The sequence below is a fragment of the Trichosurus vulpecula genome, chromosome 4 (assembly GCF_011100635.1).
Source record: "Trichosurus vulpecula isolate mTriVul1 chromosome 4, mTriVul1.pri, whole genome shotgun sequence".
Lineage (NCBI taxonomy): Eukaryota > Metazoa > Chordata > Mammalia > Diprotodontia > Phalangeridae > Trichosurus > Trichosurus vulpecula.
The window spans coordinates 223,802,490-223,822,162 of NC_050576.1; the positions used below are offsets into that span (position 1 = coordinate 223,802,490).

Genomic DNA, 19,673 nt, shown 5'->3' on the forward strand with positions numbered 1-19,673 from the left:
GGTCAGAACCCAGGGGATCCCAAGGTGAAACCACACCTCACTTAAAAGCACAGCAGTGGATGATGAAGCCCGACACTGGCACAAAACCTTCATTCAGGAATTAAAGCTAGAGAGATCAGCACATCAAAGAAACCACTGACCAGTATTTTATACACACACACAATATACATATATACACATATACATACATATATGTGTGTATATATATATATATATATGTGTGTGTGTGTATATACACAGAGAGAGAGAGAGGGAGAGAGAGTATACCTAGAGATAGCCAAAAAGAGAGCAATTCTGCAAAGGAAAAAAAAATGTATTTTTCCCAAAGACTATAGGAATATGTAAAAGAAATGAAGGAAGAGATAAAAAAATAAAATAAAAACTCTAGAAGAAATGGAAAGAGAAGAAAATAGATGATATCTGACATTAAAAACTAAGGATCTGGGTTGTTCAAGGAGAAATAATTTAAGAATCACTGAACTTCCTGAAAACCATGATTAAAAAACAAAACCTCAAAAAAACCTGGAAACTATTTCAAGAAATAATAAATGAAAACTGTCTAAAATCTATTCGAACTAGAAGGCATGGTAAAGATAAAAAAAAAAAAACCAACTATACATCACTTGCTAAAAGGATATCCAAAAGAGAAAAATCTCTGGAGTGGCAGAGGCAAAATCTGGAAACTCCCATATCAAGAAAGGTGGAGTTCAAATAAAAAAACTGTAGTCAGGACCATATAAGACCTGGAAGCTTCTACTAGAAATTAAAGAGAACTTGGAATACAATATTCCAAAAGGCAAAAGACATAGGCATACAGTCAAGAATGACTTACCCTGAAAGTAGTACTATTGGGGGAAGGAGAGGGAATAGATCTTCGGTAGAATAGAGCACTTTGAAGAATTTCTGATGAAAAGACCTGAACTGAATAGGAACTCTGAAATGCAAACAAAAGAGTCAAGAGAAACCTAGAAATGTAATTTGAGCAATTGTTAACATTCTAACAGGGAAGAAGGAAAAAATGTTCCATCACAAACTTATCTTCAAAAGATACTGTAGGAGATAAGTAAAAAAAAACCAGAGATCTTGGGAATGGATTGGTTCTGTTGGGAAGGTCTGAAAGGAAGAAAAAGAAGAAAAAAAGGAATACAGTACTACAGAAAAGAAGAAGAAGAAGGTAGAGCTTACTAGTTCTCTATTTGGACTATGTAAGAAGAGTATAAAAACACAGAGGAAGGGGTCAGGGGAATGGACATCAGATCAATCTTAATTCTTATTTGAAATAGACAAAGGAAGGTTGAATACACACACACACACACACACACACACACTCTCTCTCTCTCTCTCTCTCTCTCTCTCTCTCTCTCTCTCTCTCTCCCCTCTCTCTCTCTCTCTCTTTCTCTCTCTCTAGAAAAATCAGTCCACAGGGGAAAAGTGCTGAGAAGATACATCATAATAGGGAAGGAATAGTTACAAAAAATCCCCCAAACTTCCTGACCTTGAAGGAAGAAGAAAAAAAAATAGTAAAGCAAAGAATGAAAATCTAAATGGGTGACTTAGCTTGCCTCTAAGATAATAGGGGGAAAGTGACAGACTGTGGTACATAAATGTAATAGAATATTTATTGTTCTGTAATAAAAGACAAAAGAAACAATTTCAAATAATCCTAGGGAGTAGGACTACAGCATAGTGAGGTGAGCAGAAATAAAAGTTCAATTTATACAAGGTCAACAACTCTGTAAAGAAAAAAAAAAAACTTGGAAAGACTGATTAATGTTAAGCATGTCTCCAGAGGACCTATAATAAAGCATATTTCCTCCAGAGGTGATGAACACAAGGTGCAGAATGAGACATGGCTATGAGATGGATTATTTTGCTTGACTATGCTTATGTGTTATTTGTTTCCTTTGCTTTTTCTCTGTTTTGATATAGATGCTCCAAATATTTAATAGAGATGCTCCAAATAAGATTAAGAGCCACCCTTCAACAGAGAAATGGTCAAAGAATATAACAGGCATTCTGAAAAGAAGAAATACAAGCTATCAATACTCATATGAAAAAATGTTCTAAACAATTACTAATTAGAGAACTGCAAATTAAAGCAAATTCATTATTAGACTGATAAAGATAAAAAAGAGGAAAATTACAAATGTTGGGAGCACTATGGGAAAAGAGGTACACTTCTGTGTTATTGTTGGTGGAGCTGTGAAGTGGTCCAGTCATTCTGGAGATCATTTTGCAACTGTGCCCAGAAAGTTAGCAAACTATGCATACGCTTTTGAAATTAGTAAAATGCTATAAATCAGGGCTTAATTTATCGTTTTTTTATTGTCTCAACTTAAGAAAGTGATGGAGAAAATGTTAACAATGTAGAATAAATTAAAAGCGCGTTGTACACACATTCTTTTCTGGAGAACAGAAATGTTTATCAGCACACTCCTGCCTTTGACCTAGCTATACCAATACTAAGCCTATATCCCAAAGAAATAAAAAGAAAATGGAAAAGGATCTGTACTGACAAACATTTCTATCAGCTCTTTTTGTGGTAGCCAACAAATGGAAGCTAAGGGGGAATTGCTAAACAAATTGTGATAGATGAATGTTATTGTGCTTTAAGAAGTGTTATGTCAGTTTCAAAGGAAACTAAGAGGACTTTTATGAACTGATACAGAGCAAAGTAAACAGAACTAGAACAACTTATACAATAACTGTTACAGAGAAAAACACCTTTGAAAGACTTTAGAACTCTGATCAATACAATGATAAACTGTGAATCCAAAAAAAATGAAAATGAAATATGACATATCCTGACACAGAGGTGATGAGCGCAAAATGCAGAAAGACACATAGATTTTTAGACACTGCTAATATGGGAAGTTTTGTAAGACTATAAAAATATTTATTGAGAAATTTGTTTTGGCTTTTTAATTTGCTTAGTAAAAAGGATAGATTAATAAAAAATACTTATTAATTAAAAAAGTAACTAAGCACAAAAAGAAAAAATGCACAGAACAGAAGGAAGAACAAGCAGGGGACAGTTTGGAAAGCAACGTGTAAAATTTATTATATACTTTTTGAAAAAGTAAGTTATATGAAATGTCGATTTATTATTTCATAAAAATCCTATTTTGTATTCTCATGTGTGCATTAAAATGCTCTTTTTTGATGTTTAACTTCAGAATAATTTTTTAACAAAATGTAAAGTAGAACTATAACATTCATTTTAGCTAATTTTAAAATCAATATATATTAAGTCAAAATAAAATATTCTGCCCAGGTACAACTAGGTAGAGTCCAGTTATCAGATAATTTTAGGTCTAGAAGGGGTTTTAAAGATTAAAGGAGCATAGACTAGAGCTGGAAAGAAATGAAGACATTACTGAGTTCAATGCCAATATTTTACAGATGAGGAAACTGTGTGGAGGGGGTATGGAGTGAGGGAATAACTTGCCCAAAGTCACACAGTAGCAAGGGGCTTTAATCTCAATTCCTCAGACTCCAAATATTCCTTCTCTTTCTATTATACTAAGTTTGAAAAGTCTCAGGTTAGCTATTTCCCACTTTTAGAAAAGAATGAAATTAAACTCTGCAGATTTTAATGTACTGGCCAAAGTCATATAGTTTATGACTAGAGCCCCAAATTTCTTGAATGCTACTCCAGCATATGTCACTTAGTTTCTACTCATTTTTACACCGCTTTGTACTGTTAAAAATAATTTATTACTTCATGTGCTTGTCTTCCCTATGAGACTGTGAGCTTGTCAAGGATAGGAATATTCTGTATTATACTTTAAATCCTCTACAAACCAATACAGTTCAAATACAGAGATTACTGGACTAGCAGTCAGGATGGATGAGCTTAAATTTCACCTTAAGGGGGAAGGGAACAAGCATTTATTAATCACCTACTATGTGCCAGGCAATGTGCTTTACAGATATCTCATTTGATTCTCATAACGACCATGAGAGGTTGTAGGCATTATTATCCCCATTTTACATTTGAGGAAATTGAGGCAGACCTCACTTAAATGACTTGCTCAGGCTCACAAAGCTATTAAGTATCTGAGGCCAGATTTAAACTCAGGTCCTCAGACTCCAGTAGTCTTTCTACTATGACACCTAGTTGCCACTTATTTGTGTCTTAAGCTATTTCCTTGTGTGTGATCACAAGAGACCTTTCTGAGCCTTGGTTTTCTCAAGCATAGAATGTAGATAATAATATTTGCACACCTACCTTAACAAGCTGTGCAGAAAAATGTTTTAATTGAATATGAATTTTTGTACTATGGAAGCAATACCAGAAGACTTCAAATACAAAAATGAGAGAGGAATTTGAAATTCCTGATATTATTAAATGGAGAAAAAAGGTCTCCTTATGTAAAAGTGAATAGAAATAAGAAAAATTGTTTACTTATTACAAAATTACTTAGGATCATGGGACTTAGAGTTGGATTTGTCTTTTGTCTTAGTCACTCCCTTTCATTTTAGAGGAGGAAACTGAGATCCACAAACTTAAGTGATCTGCCCAATGTCATTCAGGTAGCACTGATTAGACTCAACCTCTGGTCCTCTCAAATCAAATCCAATAATGCTGTTTCTATCATAACATGCTTTCTCTCACTTGGCCCTAACATTAGAATCATGAAATTTCAGATTCCTCAGTTAACAATGAACAAATTTTCCATTATATCATTATCAATTAGACTTGTATACTTAAGTGTAAACAGTTTTTGGCACTATACAGGCATTAAAGTAAACATAGATAACTAAAATGAATAGTTCCTCTAGAAAGGTAATATGTATATGAAATTACATTTTGAGATGAAATTTTGGGAAATGTGGCATATTTTTTTATCTTGATGATTTTATTTCTGATTGATTTGGTCTAAGTTCCTTGATTTATTTATTCTAAGATGATGAAAATAACCAGAAATACCAAGTGCAAGAAAATAAGAGAAACTGAAAGACATGAAAAATGTAGAGAAGCATATGAAAGTTCTACAACAAACCCTCAAAACTGGAGAGATAAGTGAAAATTATTTCTAACCTAAAATTTCTCCAATGCCGATGAAAATGCCAGAAAGTCCAATGAGGCTTTTTTCTTCTGTACCAAACTGATTTACAGCACCAATACAGGTTCCATATACACCAGAGAAGAATGTTAATTCCAGGCCTTTAGAGAAAAATCCTTCAATTAATTATAGAATCATGTATGTATTCTCTATGTCTCAAAACATCATTAAAAAAAGACACATACACACTCCAAAAATCTCAATTCTCATAGCACATTAGAAGCTGCCTGAAAAGGGATTATTTTGTTATTTGCCTTTATATCTCCAGCATCTAGTACAATGCTTGACACACAGTAGGCAATTAATGACAAACTAACTACTTAAGGATGGTTAAGATAAATAATATTTAAATTAAGCAATTAATCCCCAGGCAAGGAATGGGGTTTTTTTGGATTTTTTTTGAGGGGGAAAGGCAGGGCAATTGGGGTTAAGAGATTTGCCCAAGGTTACATAGCCAGTGTGTCAAATGTCTGAGTCCAGATTTGAACTCAGGTCCTCCTGACTCCAGGGCCAGCGCTCTACTCATTGTGCCACCTAGCTGCCCTGGCAAGGAATGTTTTTTGCCCTTAACCTACAATTTTGATGTGCTACAGATGCTGTGAAAAACATTAGCCACAAAGTGGCATCTGTAAGAACCTTAAGATAAAATTAAATTATTCAAATGTACAAGAATATTACCAAGACTAACTTCTTAGCTGTCTTTTGGGGTAAGTAGGATATGTAGCTTTGCTATAGTTACTACAAATGGGTGATGAAAATTAAAATTTTCAACTTTCTCATGAGTAACCTTTCTTAGTAAGGAAAATGACAAAATTAGAAAAATAATGCTAAATATTTTAGTTTGGAGGTACAACACAATGTTTTAAACTAAACACAATTTTCTTTTATACTGCTCAAAAAAGAAATAATTTCAAACTCAAACCAGTAAGAAAACAGGACTTTCTCCAAGGTTACAACATTTTAACACTGAATTTTAAAAGGTCTTATTTTTGTTTCTAATTTCTCTAAATACAAGTTTCTACCTTTGGGACTCATGAAGGCAAAATAACCAGCATATTAAACTATCATAAAAATTTTTAAAAAGGATTGTTGTCACAGATTCCTCTTATGATATTCCTTGCATATCTCATTATACAGAGAATTATTGCATTCATGCATTTCAGAACATAAGGATCTATTTCTGAACCTCTAGTGCCACAATGCTGTCCTAGAACCATTAGATATTTACCATCTCTCCCATAAATTCCTTACCTGTATAGGCAGTTGTAACACTGAGATACAGGATTTCTTTGGTGACACACAATTTAAGAGATTTTTCTGCAAATAAGAGAGATATTAGAAGATATCTGTAGCAACAGTTTTGCTAGCAGCTACTGTGTCTGTGTAAAACCACCAACAACAAGCGCACAGAGGGCTGCCAGCACAGGTCTTTTGATTTGCTTTACTAAGGAAAGTAACTGTAAGGGGTTAACAATCTTACTTCAATCACACACATACAAATATAACTCACTTAGTTCAGGAGGAAAAGCCAGCCACCTGAACTTCAGAGCAAATACAAACAAATTACCAGCATACACTATATAAACAGACCAAATACAAACTCAGTTACCAGGAAAGCATCAACATCTGGGTTTAAAAGCTGGGGGCTCTTAAAATGGCTGCCCAGAGTCCCACACCACTCTTCCAGTGACTGAGAGCTCCAAAAGTCCAAGGCCAACCTTGGCTCTTATATACCCATGTCAGGGCCTGAAGGATTCACACCTAATCAGCAAAAAAGCGTGGGCCTGGGGTTTAGTACCTTGTTAACAAAAGGGTACGGATCTGAGGCTTTGCACCTAGCAAGGCTTAATCAAAGGCATTTGATTACTTTAGCATTTCTAAAAGAGAAAACAGTAAAAAAGTTCCACCTTAATTACCAATACAATATCAGACTTGTATTAACTAGATAAAAGTTCTCATAAGAAGTTTTCTTAACCAGAACAAAAGACTGAGACTATGCCAACAACAGCAGCAGATAAATTACTTAGGAAGAAATTATGGTTATGATGTTAAGGGTCTGCCATATTTAGGAACTCATTCTATCTTATTTTACCCTACTCAGTATACTGGAATAATGGAACCACGCCAAGAGAAGTCTCAGATAACTTATAGACCAGGCTTAAATCAAAAATATATTTCAAATGCATTAACCCTTAAATTTTTTGGTCTACATACCAGCTCATTATTGTGGTTACCCAAAACTTTTTTTGCACTTCTGATATAGTCTCAAACGTGTGGCAGAGTAGAAAAAAAAATTTTAAATTGGAAATGTTGAGGTATATAAAAAGGCCAGTAAGGAACCTTTGTTTGGCCTTTCAGTATGGTATTCCTCATGTTCTATATATGAGTGACGTGGCTTAATTTACATTATGGTCAACTACCAAGGTTCTAGAAATGAGGAAAAGGTATAGCTGCTAGCATGAAACATAGTACATTCATCAAAATCCCATCTATAATCTCCTAGGGTAAACCTGATCTTTACTATACTGAATTCACTCAACCTTGATTTGAGGGGAAAGGTCTGATGGTTAGTATTTCTAGTTCCCATAAACATTTGCATTAGAGAAATTCTTTGGTTACAATGAAAATTATTACAATAACCTAGATACTACAGATATGAAATAAATCAGCAACATTTCTGCAAAATGTATCTCTAGTTCAAAAGACCAAAAAATAATTTACTTATAGTTTGGTTTGTAAGGAAGAATACTTCTTTGAAGTCAGAATAGAAATCCCTGGCAAATATGTTTGAATGCTAAATAGAGCACCATTTCCCAGAGCATAATTTCACTTGCTACAAATTAATAACTATATAAAATACATTTTTCTTTTAAAAAATAATTATGAACATATTTGAACTTCCTGTTCAGGCACTATGAGAGACTGATCTGTAGCTCTTATAGATTGACTAAGATCTGTATATGTTTGGTCAAATTGATCACAAACACAGTGTATGGTATACGCTGAATATAGAGCATCATTCCAGACATCTTTTACACATATCACCTCATTTTTCTTCACGAACTTCCACAAAAGTCCTACTACAGTGCCTAACTGTATAGAAGTGACTGGGTTCTTGAAGGACTTGCCAGTGGAGTATAATATCTGACAAGTCTTAATAAGCTAGAAAGTCTTCAAGTATGGGTCTGAGTCACTAGAGGTCCAGCCTAGCTAAATTCACAAAGATCCACTGGCAGTTTGACTATCAGGTAACAAACTTTTTGGTCACACAACTCTGAGAATTTTTACCAGTAGGTATAGGTGATTTCAATCTCTACTGATGGTAGTATGTACATCAATGATATCAAATAACCTTAAAGACTCATTTACAGATGAGGAAATAGACTGAAGGAGGTTAAGTGAACAGATCTGGGACAGGAACACATGGTCTTCTGGGTGAAAATCTACAGTTCTTTTTGCTACGTTGTTCATCTTCCTACAGTACAGATTTGGCCATGTCATCTCCCCCAGCCCACACTCGATATATTCCAGAGGCTTCCTATCACCTCCAGGATCAAATATAAAATCCTCAGTTTGGCATTCAAATCTGCTCCCATCCCTCCACTTTTCCAGCCTTTTTTCATCTTACACCCTTATATACTCTGTGATCCAGTCATACTGGTCTCCTTTTGTTCCTTAAACAAGACACTGTCTCCTGACTCCGGACCTCTTCCCTGGCTGTCTCCCATGACTGATCTTCTTGTACATACAGGATATCCTGTTTGTATGTAATTGTTTGCCTGTTGTTTCCTCCATTAGCCTATGAATCCTTGAGAGCAGCCTCTTTTTCCTTTCTTTTCCTTTCCTCTCCTTAGCTCATAGCACAGGGCCTAGCACACAGTAGGCTTTTAATAAATGTCTATTAACTGACTTTTAACTACATTACACACTGACTTTCAGGAGAGCTCCTTTATAATATCGTTTATTAAGCAGCTCACTTGATATTAGCCAAAAGGCCAAAAAGTGATCACCACAATCAAATCATCCCCTCCATCCCACCAGACTAAGAAATATATATAATAAAAAGCTTGTACCCTAACACAAATGTCACAAAGGGGCAATGCTCTATGATAACGAGCTAGCAGATTTCTAAATAACATGAGTGGGAAAGAGAAAGTTGTATAGTGGCATCAAAACAAGTCAATTATGGAAGAAGGGTAAAAGTTCCTGAATTTGCTATATTAATTTCAGATGTACAGAATACTTACTAAATGCATCTACTGCCTTTGTCATGTTGTTCTGGATGGACCTGATTAAATAAAAAAGATTTTCTTTTCAGTCTTCAAGGAGAAAAAAGAACATACCATCACGTTTCAATACAGCATTTAAACAATAGGATTCCAAGTATTAAGTGGCTTGGAAAATATTTCTGGTAGCCTTCAATGTTCCTTGTTTTAGATTTTATCGTGAAGGCCCATGATTCTGTTTTAGTCAAAAACATATACTATGCTCCATAAATTTAGGTCTTCAATCTTCTGGAAAAATACAGTTCATATAAAGTTAGCTTTCTGCTTATTTTCATTTACATCTTAGTCAAATATAACCTATAACAAGGAAGTATTTTAAATTCATGAAAATAATTTATTTGTGAAACCATTATTTTTCTTACTACCTTGTAAACAAAACTTATTTTTATATATGCAACATTCTGTATATGGAGAGTAAAATTCTTCATTCTTTAATGGAAAGGGGAAAAAATGGATCTCTTTCATCACTATACCAATAAAGCCTCCTTTAATAAGCTCAAAAAAGAAGCATATAACTCAAACTCCAGTTTACATGATAGAAATAAAGAGAATGTCAAGAGGTCATTTAACTCAACCCTTCATTTTACAGATGAGTTAATTGTGGCCCAGAGGGGCTAAGTGACTTTTCTAAGGACACAAAGACAGTGTTGGAGCCAAGATTTGATCCAGGTCCTGTTACTCCAAAGCCAGTAAATGTTCTTTTCACTATCCTTTTCTGTTTCCCTTATGCTAATAAGAAAAGGTATGGTAATTTAATAAACAGGAAAGCCTCTCTTCTCAACAAGAAAACTGTAGCTGCTATGGAGGCAGGGATAATTCAATCTTTTGCTATGTTACTGTCTATGGGCTTTCTATCTCTCATAAGGTACTTTAAGAATCCTAGCTCCAACCAATAAATCCCAGTTAAGAAAAACGGTACTCTCAATCTATAAACCATATTCCATTAATAGAAAGAGTTCTAATTATTAACATTTTTCACAATCTTTTCAAATTAAGGATAGAAGAACACAGAAAAAGTAATTATTCATTCATGTGACTAATAATTGATCACAGCACTAAGAAATTTAAAAAAATTAATACCTCATCTTTTACATTCAAACAACTTAATAGTAAGCAGAATTTTCTAAGAGTTGTAACTTTAAAGGTCAGTTTGACATTCCTACGAAATTTTTTTTTACTACAGCACAAGTCTAACTACCAACTAATCTGATCTTTGATTAGCACCCAACCTTAAGTTCTGATCTTTTAGTCTTAAAAACAGAAATAAAACAGGATTGATCTATAATCTACCATTTTTCAAATACATTCAAATTAACTGGAACTTGGTTACCAGTTACCTCCTGAAACTCCATTTATCAAGGAATTCCACGACTGAAGAATTCAGTGTGGAAGTACGCTAAACTGAACTCCTCATTCTCTTCTCCCTCTTTTAGATATATTAAGAAAGCATTTCTCTCACAGTATAGTGTAAAGTCTTTTCACTAATCTGTGTGAAAAATATCAGTTTTTCTTCAACTATCAGTTCTAAAACAATATGCTATACTGAAATCTTTTTACATCATTCTTATCAAAGGGCCCTCTCTAGTTTCTAACCTACTAACGACCAAGCTCCTCTCTGCTGATAAGCCAAGGAAAGACTTTTCTCTGAAGTGATGATCATATGACGAAAAGGAAGAAGTCTCAATATTTCAATTAAGAAAAATAAGTTCATCTCTGACTAAGTGGAAAGGAGAATCCTTAAAAGAGGGTGGCCAAAGAAGGATTTAGTAGTTTTAGGAAAACGATTCCCTAGGATGCTACTGTTCTTAGATTATTACCTAAACTCTAGAATCCTTGCTCAATTTTTAGTGTGGAATTTTTGTCTGCTTGAAAATATTATAAATTTTAACTCTAAATGCCTTGTGTTCAATTTTCAGGGATATGGGGGTATCCCTGTATTTGGACCCAGCTTCCTCTAAAAAGAAATGTTTAGAATTTAATAAATACTGGGTTTGGCAGGCCTGCATCTAAGATGCAAAGCAGAAAACTGTCTTTCACAATAAGCCTGAGATTCTCTGCCCCTAGTGATGTGGGTATACTCGTATTAGAAAGCTCAATAACTACCTCCTATCTACTACAGTTCAATAACTATCTGCTAACTTCAATAATTATGCATTGACTTTAGAGATTTCCTTAAGGGAACATGAATTTTGTAGATCTTGAGGTGGGAGAAATTTTAGTGATAACCTTGTCCAATTCTTCCTTTTGCATATGCATAAACCTAGACCTCAGTCTCTCTGGGACTGTTTTCTCAGTTATAAAATGGGAGTGGGTACTTGTACTACGTATAACTATGCCTCAAAGGGTTGTGACAAAAGTGCTTTGCAAACTGTAAAATGATATAAAATATGAATTATGATTAGTTAGTGGCAGAGCCAAGACTGGAATTCATGTTCAATGCCTTTTCTGCTGTATGATATGCCATCAAAGATCTGACAAAAGACAGTACTTACTACAGTTATGATAGCCTATCTTTCTCCCTACTTGTTTTTTTACTGGTTTATGCTAAGGGAACACTCAGAATACTAAAACAGATATTTGAAACAAATTTATACCTTTTTCTATTTTACATAAACTCTTCATGTACTTTTTCAATCACTAACCAACTCAGAACTAAAGAAAAATTAAATGTTTCAGGCAACTCTCTCAGCTTAAAATGAGCTGCCTGAATGGTAAAGACAAAAAAAAATTTTTTTAAGTCTTTTAGTAGCGGAGTTATCTGACACACTTCTCAGTTTTATTATTTCACAAAAAATAAAAATATAATTGTCCAAATAATTTTTGATGCTGTTTCTCCCAATCTAGACTTTTTAAATCTAGAAACTATTCTTAAAATACAAAATATAAACCATAAATAAAAGCATTCAAAACAAAGGGCAAAATTTTATCCAAACTTGCTAGTCTTTAATAAAACCAGGAAAAAAAGCTGAACAAAAGTAAGTAAATAAGGTGATTTTGGACATATCTCCTTATTGATTTATAATATGCTCTGGAGAAGAAATAGTTTGCAAAGTATTAGTTTAAACTTCATTATTTTCAATAAACAACATAAAATAACATTCAAAGTTCATTTGAAATTTTTCTAGAAAAATTTAAGCCTGTACAATATAATCTACAACCTAGCACAGCGCCTTGCATGTGGCAGGCACTTGATAAATGAAGTAAATCCATCCAATTTGAAGGAAATGAAGCATTATCCCTCAGGTATACCTCAGTGAGTGTGCTTAAGGCAATTACTAGACCATTTACTATAAAGGTTAGGAAACTGACACCCAAAAAAGGTTAAAGCAACTTGCCCAAGTGGCGAAGACAAAATCAGAATGTAAGTCTTTTATGTAATGCCTCCTCTTCTATTTCCAGTCTACTCTTCTTCCTTTTTTCTTAATTTCTTTTTATTTTTCCTGCAATTATTGGGACTGTCTAGTTTTTGAGATGATAGCCAGGGATTAAGAGGTTGGTGATCCTGCACCACACGTATACAGACTTTGAAAAAAAAAAAAAAGGTTAATTTCCAAGGTTCTTACATGTTGACTTCCAGACTCTCATTATCAGAGGATTCATCATCTCCCAATACATTATCAGGGTCTGGTTTCCTAATGAGAAAGAAAAGAACTGTCCCCACAAGGCTAATCACCGTCAGAGCAATAAAAACAGTTCTTCGGTCATTCTCTGAAGAAAAAAGGTAGCCAGTGTTAATTACAGTGTTAATCTTAAATATGTATTTTTTCCACAGAGGCTAACAATAGCTAAGACATTGGATTATCAAAACACTTGCTAAATGCATCAATAAAATCTGATGAACTTTGGATAAGAGGTAAAATGTCAATTCCACTCTTGCCTTTAGATGTTTCAGATATGGTAACATGCCAAAGGAATGGGCATACAAAAAGAAAATCATATTTTGTCATTACAGAGCAATGTAAAAATAGTTAAAAGAAACAAAGTACGAAGATTTTCTCCTGATTTAGTATCAGGTATTTCTTGCATACCCCTCAACCCATAACAAAACTTCACAGATGACTTTAAAGTCTTTAGTACTATTTGAATCATGGCAATTCACTCTATAGGACAATCAAAATAAGCTGCTGATTTAAGGTTGCTAAAAATCTCAGAATAAGAAAGTGAGAATCTAGAAGCCCAAGTTTTATTATAGCAATGCCCAAAGTAACAAATGACAGATATCACTGGGGCCTAAACAATATATTAAAAGCAAAGTAGATAATACAAACCTGATATTTGAGTTTTTCCTTGCCAAGCAAGATAAATGTAAAGATTTCCAAAAAACAAGCTGGGAGGAAAAAAAGGTGAGGGGATAAATTAAAAGACTACTTAAGAAATTTTTAAAAGTGAATCAGGTATTTTTAGACCAAAAAAGTATACTATTTTCCCCCAAGTCTTTCTACTTGCTCTAGAGTAATAATTAAGAAAATGGTGATTCCCTCCTCCATTCCATGCTTACAAAACTTTAATTCACAACTGAGATCTGAAATAATGTGCTGTCCCTACATATGGAACAAAATCTCCTGTCATGTGCTAGTGACCCAATTCACAGCAGCTTTCAAAGAAAAGTAAACTCATTCTGAATCATGTGATTTACTAAAACTCTGTAACAAGATGACTTGGAAACAAGTTAAGTTCCTGAATTACAAGAATCTATGAAGAAACTATTCTTCTATTATTTTAAACATGTATTTCTTTTGGCATTCTGACCTGGGAAATTAGGGATTCATTCTACATTCATGATAGAACCACCATCTTCCCAGTCACCCACACTTCAAATCTACATGTCATCCTGGACTCAAAATTCTCTCTCACCCTACCTGCTGCCAAGTCCTATCCTCCATTCTCTGCTATAACATTTCCACCTTCCTGGTCCAGGCTCTCATCATACCACTACTAGACTATTGCAACAGCCTTCCTTCTTTTTGGGCACCCTCTTCATCTCCCCACTTCAGTCTATCTTCTACTCGGTTATGAAAGCATAAGCCTGATCTTGAGAGCTCCCTATTCAATAAACTCCAGTAGTTCCCTGATGTTTCCTATTTGGTTTTTAAAGCCTTCATAACCTGACCCCTTCCTGCCATTCCAGTCTTTTTATACTTTACTTCCCACTACACGTTCTTTAATCCAGTGATACTACCCCGTGGCTGTTTCTTATTCCATCTCCAGACTCTTGGCATTTTAAATGGCTTTCTCCCATGCCTAGAATTCTCTCCTTTCTCATCTCTACCTTTTGGTTTCCCTGGCATACTTCAAGTTTCAAACAAAATCCTACCTTTTGCAAGAAGCCTTTCCTGGTCCTCCTTAATCTTAAAGCCTTCCCTCTGAGTCTATCCCCAATTTATCCTGTGCATATCTTGTTTGTACATAGTTGTTTACATGTGGTCTTCTGCCATTAGACTAAGCTACTTGAGGACACTCTTTGCTTTTCTTCGTATCCACAGGGCTTAGTATAGTACCTGGCACCTAGGAGGTGACTCAACATAAACATATGTATTTACAGTCATATGAATTACCAAAACAAAGGAAAAGGTCCATGAAAGCAATACCAAGATAATCTTAAAAGATAACAACAGCATGACCATGTGATGCTTTTTTATTTGGTTAATATAATTTATCTTATGCTTTTATATGTTTGTAATTTTCTTCTTTGTGATTGCACCTGTGAATCCTGGAGATACAGGTTGCATGTTAAGGGGATTTGTTCTGTGAAGTATGGATTCAGTCCAAGGGCCACACTTGAGGACCTAGAGGGCCCTAGTAGCCTCAAAGGGTACAGGTTCCCCACCCCTGTTCTACAATCTTGAGCATAATGTTACACATGTCTGGAAACTTAATAATGTCAATTGATGTGGAAGGTCTGAAGAGTAAGCACTAAATAACAAAGGAATGAGTTTGCTGAGTTGAATAATCAAAGAAAAAATATTTCATATAGGAATTCTACCTGGACTGCAAGAGTGCCCAGAAAATTCCACTGTTTCTTCCAATAGTATTTTCATCTGAATTTACTGTAAGGCAATTTCCTTGTGCTGTCCAAAGCACTAAAAGGCAAACCAAAGTTAATCAGAAAAAGAGATTAAGTCACTTAATTTTACAAACAAGTGATACCCATTGATAAGTTCCAGAAAAATGAAGAACAGGAAGATAAAGCCATGCTTACCAGCAGCTGCAATCCCAATGAAAACAGATGCTGTGTAGAAGGACCATGTGAAAGGCTGGATAAAAACGGCAATGTATATGCTAAAATATAACAGGTCAATTTATTATCTTCAAATAATATACAAAATATGCCAATAATGCCTTCCAAGAATCAACATGAGTGAATCCTTCCTCTAAAATTTAAGTTCCAAGATGTCTCTAAATTTTCTCCTCCAAATTTTCATCTAACTCAAAATCACTGGCCTGGTTTGCTCACTGAAAGTTCACTACTCTCAAGTATTCTTATGCAAAGTAATTTTTTAAATTAAAAATTAACAAACACTACAGGATTCCTGAGAAAAAGGATAAGATTTCCTGAAGTCTTAATTACATTAACATCTAGAATGTATCAAAAAGTACAAAATAGCCAAACTGATGAAATATTCTCTAGAATTAGAAGGAATGATGTTAGGTTCACATCAAGCCGGATTAGAAAACATGTGAACTTTTACTGAGTTCTTATAAAATGCTGATGGCATTCTGATGAAATAAATGATGTACCACAATGCTACTTACCTATAAAACAAACCACTAGCAAACATAGATAGTTGAGGTCCCACTATGGCTACAACAGAAGGCGTAATCAAGTTTGAAGCAGAGAACACTCCATAAATAATTGCCATGCTATATGAAAAGCAAGAAAAAACAGAACAGGAAAAACAATGTGAAATGCCATCTAAAAAGCTTCAAATGATTTTCTAAAAAAATCAATTTGGATATATTGTAGATTTTTCTGTCAATAAAAACATATGCTATTATCATTAAAAGATCCTTATAAAAACAAGACTACCAGCCTGTATTAATCTATACTGGAGTTCACTAGAATGTATACAAAATATTTAGTCAAAAATGTATTACTATCTAAATCTAGAATATTTGGCAAATCACGTTACTTACCTTATTACCATACTGACTAAAATTCCTTCCTAATAATTTGATCTAAAATCTTTTACCATAAAACATGGATATTAACCCCAATTACTTGAAAGTGAATTTTCACTTGCCACAACTGCAATTTGCATACCAGTGATACTAGTTAAACAAGATTTTAGGACTTACTAATGAATAACTTGCTTTGGTTACCAAGAATGTTGACTAGAATGTGATTTGTGCTAAGTTAAAAAGCTCAGTTTTAGGATTCACACTTAGTTTACAAAGACAAAATAAGTTATCCCTTAGTTTTAAAATTGATAAATGTTATCACAAAATAATGTTAATCAAGTTAGAATTTCAGAATTAACTGGGATAAAGCACTATATATACATTATTTTGTTAATCACTTTAATTACATACTTATTACTTAATATAACATAGCATAGGGACTAGACCTGTGATTTCTTTGGTTATAGAGAATCTCCAGGTGATGGAACTCCTACCAACACAGGTTGCAACCTTTTCTGCAATTAAACAGTCTTGCCACAGAGTGACTTGCCCAGAGTCACACAACCAGCATGCTTCAGAGGCAAGACTTGAACCCAGATGATCCTAGCTTAGAGGCCTGGGTCTGCAGACACCAGGCAATGCTGCTTCTCATTACTTAACTTAAAGGTCAAACCTAGGAGAAGCAAATGACAGAATATAAAAACCGAAAGAAACTGAATTGTTGGGTGTGCACTGGAGCACACACACAAACAGTAGGGAGACTATGCTGCTTTTGTTCTTTCTTCCAGGAAAAAAAAGTTAATTGTATTTCTTTGTTCAAATATGACTTACTTCGACCTGAGCAAGTCTATGAGCCTCAAGTTTATCCATCTGTAAAAAAGGACTTTGGCCGAAGAACTCTGGGTCTCAGTTTCCTTAATTATAACACAAGAGGGGGTAGAAGTCTAATTGGTTCCCTTCTAGCTCTAAAGAAATGATCTTTCGGCTGAAACATTTTCCCAACAGATATTTATCAGAACACTTGGAAGCTTCTTTTGATGAAAGGCAATAGGAAACATTACTTTTTCCTTTGTTCTCGGCTTATGATTTCATTGGCAACAGGAAACTCTTTATGAGGAACCTAGCTCCCTTTACTGGGGCAGATCGATCCAGTCTTACGAAGGTCCTAGGGGCGTTACGAAGAGAAGCAACTTTCCCAGGATCACACAACCCCTACCGCAGACAAAAGATCTTAGCCCAGCACTCCACGAGTCCCGGGTCAATGCTCTATCTGCTCTTCCCAGACGGCTGTCACTATCATACAAAAATGAGGAAAAGTAGAGAAGTACTTAAGGTACAGAGTAAACTCCCTCCCATTCAGGGCTGGGTACTAAGTTCTACCTGGTTTATTTAAATGACACTCACAGCTATGAAAAAAATAAGCCCAACCGAGGCTACGATCTACGATGTTAATCAGATTTTAAAATGGAAAGGCACAGGTAGAGATGCACCTTTGCGAACTAATCCATGAAGCACTTTGAGGTTTAGACTTTCATCACAATCACCCCATGAAGTGAGGTACACAATGCAAGGGCTCTTACACACGGAAACTCGGAGAAGTTAAATAACCTGCCGGTGGTCATACAACCAAGGGGCTGGGTTAGGATTGCAAACCAAGAACTCCTGATTCTAAGGTCCAGCGCTCCAAACATCGTTTGATGTGATGCGGCCACAGTTCAATTAAACAAACACAACTAGCGTACTATACCTGGTATATCCGCTGCCATGAAAGTCTGTGCTGTTTAGGCTTCTGATAACAGTTTGCTGTGTGAAAAATAAAAGGAATTACTAAATGCCAGTTCCCTCTACTAACAGCACTGGAGAATTCCCAACCCTAAATGAAGCGGAGTGTGTATCACTGGGGGGGGCCGCGGTCAACACAAACGGACTAAAACTATGGGTGGGGGGTTTCATTTCCTCGTCCTTCCAAGAACTTAGCACACGCTAGGTTTAAAAGGTAAAACCACCAAGGCAAACTCAGCTACGTCCTCGAGCCCCAAACCAAAAGAAGGACGAGGGGCGGCAATGATTAAGCACCCACATTTAAGGAGGGGTAAGCCTGACACACACAAAATCAAGCCTATAACCGAGAGAAGAGAGGAGGGAGAGAAGGGAGGTGGGTAGGGGCAGAGTGAGGGCATGGAGGACGTCATTTTGAGTCGTCCCTATAATTCCTGGGCATCAACGCTGACTGGACTCGCAACGAGCAGGTAGATCTGGAGATGAAAAGAGAGCACCACTCACCGCCACATTTCCACAAGTTTGAAAGGCAGTGAACATAAACATAAAGGCAACGCCTAGAATTACGATGTTGAACAGCTTTTTGGATTCTGGGGACATTTTGCCTCGGCTCTCGCTGCAGCACCGACCCCACTCGAGATCCCTGGAGAGACAAACGATCGGGAGTGACAGAGACTAAACGGGGGTGGACGCCTGGACTGGGAGTCGGTCGCGAGAGGGGCGGAGGCAGCGAAGCTGGACCCCTTCCGAGGCTGGGGGCGAAGATTCCTTCGGCACGTGCAGACAGAACACTCATTCCCCTCAGGACTCTGGCGGGCAGCGGGCGTGAGCCGGAGCCCCAGCCCCGAGCCGGGGAGTGCCTCGCGAGTCAGGCGATTCTGTCAGCTGACGGGGCTCGGGTCGGGGCGCGCTGGGGCCGCTGGGAAATGCAGTCCCGAGGCGAATGGGCTAGGCCGGGGCGGGCACACCCACCCCTCGGCTGTGGACGTGCGGGGGCGTGGAGCTGGAGAGGGCCCCAGAGAGAAGGAGCTGAAGTGGGGAGTCTAGTGGGGCAGCGGGCCCATAGGACAATCGGAAGGGTTGGGGCCTCCGCCAGGGTGAGCGTGGAGCTCCTACACTGGGGTGTGGTGCGGGGCGGGGCCGGGCAGGGCGGAGCCAAGAGCCACCGCCACCCTTCCCCCTCCCCACCCCCGCCCTCCTCCTGGGGAAGGGGCCTCCGGCGTCCCGTGGACGGCGGGAAAAGCGTGTGGCGGGCTCTGGAGGTCCCCTTCCCGCCAAGCTCACCCGGTCAGCGAACGACGCCCTCTGCAGGCGGGGCCTTCGCTCCTACGTCTAGGCCCTAGTGGGGGCGGGGAATAGAAGGGTGGCCGAGAGGAGATTGGGCTACACAGATTGGCCGAGGGGCGGAGCTAATGACTCA

The 19,673-nt window shown here is 36.6% G+C and overlaps 1 protein-coding gene across 1 annotated transcript in view; it reads right to left on the reverse strand.

The window, feature by feature from the left end:
- Positions 1-19,647, reverse strand: part of MFSD11 (major facilitator superfamily domain containing 11) — a 33,697-nt gene extending 14,050 nt beyond the window's left edge. The window contains exons 1-10 of the mRNA XM_036753616.1: positions 18,758-19,647; positions 18,222-18,277; positions 16,109-16,216; positions 15,555-15,634; positions 15,339-15,435; positions 13,624-13,682; positions 12,919-13,063; positions 9,317-9,357; positions 6,321-6,386; positions 5,045-5,170 (exon numbers count right to left, since the gene is read on the reverse strand). Coding sequence (XP_036609511.1) covers positions 5,045-5,170; positions 6,321-6,386; positions 9,317-9,357; positions 12,919-13,063; positions 13,624-13,682; positions 15,339-15,435; positions 15,555-15,634; positions 16,109-16,216; positions 18,222-18,277; positions 18,758-18,853 — 874 coding nt within the window. The 5' untranslated portion in view covers positions 18,854-19,647. The remainder of the gene's footprint in view (positions 1-5,044; positions 5,171-6,320; positions 6,387-9,316; positions 9,358-12,918; positions 13,064-13,623; positions 13,683-15,338; positions 15,436-15,554; positions 15,635-16,108; positions 16,217-18,221; positions 18,278-18,757) is intronic.
- Positions 19,648-19,673: the final 26 nt, after the last annotated feature.